Raw genomic sequence first — 4,138 nt, forward strand, 5'->3', positions numbered from 1 at the left:
ATGGAAATCTCAAACGCATAATTTTTAAAAAAAAATCAATCCCTATATCAAGATTTTCACTGCAATAAATTGTAGAGTGAAAAAAAACCGCCCCCCTCGTCCGCCGATAGCAGATCAGATAGAGACCCATTTTCCAAATTAAAAAAAATACTAAAAATAAAATAAAATTGATAATGCTGCCAAAACTACTTTCATCTCATCGAAACCCTAACCCTCAATCCTCAACCCCCTATGTATCAGTCTCAGCGACGTCGTTTCACACCACCTTTTACATTATTACTCTCTCCAATCTCACCTCACGCAGGTGGCGGTGCCTCTCTAGAAATCATAAATTTCTCAGATTCTACTATATTTTTATTTAATTCACACATAAATTCGTGTGTATATATATAGTCACCTGTGCTTGCTCATTCAGCTCAAAATTTCAAAGCAAAGCTACAAGAGAAAGAGAAAATTAGAGAGAGAGAGAGAGAGAGAAAGATTTCCCTTTTTTGTTTAATTCATCTCTAAATGGATGTGTCCGAGCAATTGCGTTACATCCCTTGCAACTTCTGCAACATCGTTCTTGCGGTACAGTTCATTTTCATCATTAAAATCAATTTTCCAAAAAGAAAAAGAGTGGATTAATTTATGAATAAAGCTGATTCCTGAGCTTCAGTGATCAGATTTTATTTGGTGGTATTATATATATGCTCCAGGCGTTTTCTTTGTTTGTTTGTGGCGATGATCATCATCTGTCCACTTCAACAATTCTCTCTTTCAATTCACAGGAAAAAAAGTCATACAAGAAAAGATTTCACTATACTGTCAAAATTAAGCTTTTTTTTATTAAAGGCACAAAATTGGACCATTCTTTTTAAAAAAGTGTAGAATTCTAGGGTTTTCAAACAGTTTGAATTGTGCAGGTGAGTGTTCCATGCAGCAGCTTGCTTGATGTTGTGACCGTTCGGTGCGGACACTGCAGCAGTCTGTGGACTGTCAACATGGCTGCGGCGGCGTTCCCACCGATGCAGCCGCCCTCTTCCTGCCACCATTTTCAGGTTTTTAATTAATTTCTAGCTTCTGAAATCTAGGGTTTCTGGATCTTGTTTATTTATTTCTTCAAGATTGTATTTTTTTTTATTTTTTGAAGATGATTACTTTTGGTTTTTAAATGATTAGGTGATTTGATGGATAGGAGATAGAGGTTTTTTTTTTAAATAATTATATTGGGGAGAAAGTTTCTCTCTCTGAAATAAATTGTGGAGTAGCACTATATTTAATAGATGTAGATGTAGATACTGGATTTTGATCAGGAATTGTCCAGTGCAGTGGAAACACATGATTTTTTTCCTAGATTCCGGCTAGATCTTGCAACTGTCAATTCTAGCAGCCATTTTCTTAACTGAATCAGTCATTTCATTATTCTTGTTTTATCCTTTTCATTTATTTATTCATCTTCTGAGTAAACATCTTTTCAGGCTATCCTTTTGGTCTAAATGTGTGTGTGTTTGATTTTTAAATTATTTTTTCAACATTGCTTAAATTCATTACTTGAATTTTAGAATCTATAATTATGTAATTATTTGTTTTAATTAATATTGCAGGCATCTAACAGCGCAGATTCAAATTGCTAGTTAAAACACTAATCAAACTTTTATGATTTATGAAAATAAAATTTAGTGTGTGTATTTAGTAATCACACCGTTCTTGATTATAAATGTGTTTCAGCATATGTTAATATCACAACTTGAAAATTATAAGCTATAATTATGTAATGTGTTTTATATTTCAGGCATCTAACATCACCACTACTCCAGCTGAGTACAAGGTTGATCTAGGCTCATCTTCTAAGTGGAACTACAAGATACAGCCTTCAATTTCGAAGAAGCCTGAGCCCAGAATCGTGAATCGACGTATATTACTTCTTGATTCGATTAATTCTTATTTAATTAATTTTTGCAGTTTCGAGTTCGATTTTCATGATCATGATCATGCTCTTGTGTGCAGCTCCGGAGAAGAGGCAGCGAGTTCCATCAGCTTATAACCAATTCATCAAGTAATGGAATTTTGAAATTTTATATTAGTTCAATTTGTTTCTCATTTTTCTTTAGTCATATTTCGTTATTATTAATTGATTGCAACAATTGATTGCTAATTACCTCACACCATAAATGTATATAATCAGAGAGGAGATTCAAAGGATCAAGGCCAATAATCCAGACATTAGTCACAGGGAAGCTTTCAGTACTGCTGCAAAAAATGTAAGTTAGTTAGACCAAAATATCTACAATTAATACTATTTCATGTAGTAAGTAATAGTTCTAGTTTATAGTACAATTATTGCGACGAACATGAATTGATGAAATAAAATACGAGATTGGATATGTTCGAAAAGGGAAATAACATTTGGATGATTTAATTTGGTTTTGGGTACTGAGTTTGTGGAGATATTTATACATGGTGCAGTGGGCACACTTTCCTCATATTCATTTTGGGCTGATGTTGGAGACAAATAGCCAACCTAAACTTAATGAGGTAATGTCGATCTACCTTTCCATTTTCTCGAATTATACTTTTGTGAAAATCTAGCTTCATTTCTTCAATATATGAACACACACCTCAGCCATCCACAAAATGACAACCATTCGATATTATCTTTCCCTTATTGGAAAAATTGATCGTGCACCTTTTATGCCAAACTTTCTACATGCTTTTCATGAGCAATTATTATGCATATATATATTTATATATATAGTTCTCTAACTCAGATATTTTTTTTCCTGAAATTCAAATTGCTTTTCCTGTATGCTAGACTATTTAATCTAGGCAATGACAGAACCAGTTGGGAATAAAAATGTTGACAAATGTATCCAAAAAATTATTTTTTTAAAGACTATTATACTATAAGTAGTACTACTATTTAACTAGATATCCTCAAAATAATTTTAAAAGTCCATTTTTACATAGGTCATTTATTTAAAATTTTATTTTGTCATTTGAGATTTTTATTTCTTAAGTTAAAATTGAAATAAAAAAAAGTCAGTAGCTCATAGACTTTAGTGTTTGTCTCATTATTTTTCGGTCTGCTCGAACTTCGAGGCTCGAAGTTGTAATTATTTGTCTATTTTGAATAAAAAATTCAGAATCCGCCACTGTATCTAGGGACATATTCCCATATGTAAGATATATGTGTGTGTGCATATTTAATTAATTTGTGTTGTGTAGTTTTAATTACAGGGGTCGGAAAAGCATCAATTCAGAAGGACAGCTATACGAAACAAGTGAAATTGATGTACATCTATCTGCCTGGATAAACAGATCTATGGGAATCCCTAATATATGGAGATATTTCAAGTTAAAGTTTATTTCATTTAAAAAGTGATATTATATCACGTATGTTTTTTAATGTTTTTGCGTGAAATGTAACTCTGGTAATTTCGTATAGACCATGTGTAATACTCCATGATATTATGTGTTTATTTTTGTCAATATATATAATTAAATTGGCTTTTAATTCTTCTCTACCTGCTGTGTTTCCGGAATTCAGATTTAAGTATACTTGTATATTTTTGGGAACAAATTAATGTGCTCAATATGAGTGTAGTTGAATATGGCTTTTCGTTTCTGATAATTTATAAGTCCATTCATTCAAAAGTTGGATATGATGGATTATTGACCTCGGCGCACTATCAAGATTACATAATTAATAAGAGTAGTATTATTTAATTTGTTAAAATATGGAATCGAGATTTTGGGAATAAATTAAATCAAAGTTTGTAGCTTAGAATTGGGTTTTGTATTTTAAACATGTCGTGGACAAATTCCTATTCAAAATAGGGTATGTAAAAATCAATTACAATCGTTCGATTTATATCTTGAGATTTTCCATTACTGAATAATAAGACTAGCGTGTTGGTTGGATTATTATTGTGTCGATTTATATAACGATCCAACATAGGAGTAGTATTTAATTAGTACAAATCCGAATATGATATGTTAAAAAAACCATCAACTCGAATATGGACTATACTTGCTACATTTCAAATCTGAACACGACACGGTCTTATTCAGGTTGATACAACAGTTCAGCACTGTGACAACTCGATAACAATATAGATCCGCATAACAATCACATGATAACGACAAAAACCGATTA

The 4,138-nt window shown here is 31.9% G+C and overlaps 1 protein-coding gene across 2 annotated transcripts; it reads left to right on the forward strand.

Annotated features, from left to right (window-relative positions):
• Positions 1-286: 286 nt before the first annotated feature.
• Positions 287-3,506, forward strand: LOC121793597 (axial regulator YABBY 5-like). 2 transcript variants are annotated; one of them, XM_042191628.1, is made up of 7 exons: positions 287-570; positions 906-1,040; positions 1,775-1,895; positions 1,990-2,038; positions 2,168-2,243; positions 2,449-2,517; positions 3,220-3,506. In XM_042191628.1, the coding sequence occupies exons 1-7, from the start codon at positions 511-513 to the stop codon at positions 3,265-3,267; spliced, it is 558 nt and encodes a 185-aa protein (XP_042047562.1). In that variant the 5' UTR covers positions 287-510; the 3' UTR covers positions 3,268-3,506. The 2 variants fall into 2 exon arrangements, with proteins under 2 accessions (XP_042047562.1, XP_042047564.1); XM_042191630.1 differs by having other exon boundaries at positions 288-570; positions 3,208-3,506.
• The last annotated feature ends 632 nt before the right edge of the window (positions 3,507-4,138 follow it).

This window comes from Salvia splendens, chromosome 3 (assembly GCF_004379255.2).
Source record: "Salvia splendens isolate huo1 chromosome 3, SspV2, whole genome shotgun sequence".
In the NCBI taxonomy this organism is placed as follows: domain Eukaryota; kingdom Viridiplantae; phylum Streptophyta; class Magnoliopsida; order Lamiales; family Lamiaceae; genus Salvia; species Salvia splendens.

Bases quoted from the DNA above. Each gene is read 5' to 3' on its own strand.
- LOC121793597 (XM_042191628.1), top strand. From the start codon at position 511: ATGGATGTGTCCGAGCAATTGCGTTACATCCCTTGCAACTTCTGCAAC. The intron at 1,041-1,774 runs GTTTTTAATTAA...TTTATATTTCAG, and splicing joins CTTCCTGCCACCATTTTCAG to GCATCTAACATCACCACTAC. The intron at 2,039-2,167 runs GTAATGGAATTT...GTATATAATCAG, and splicing joins GCTTATAACCAATTCATCAA to AGAGGAGATTCAAAGGATCA.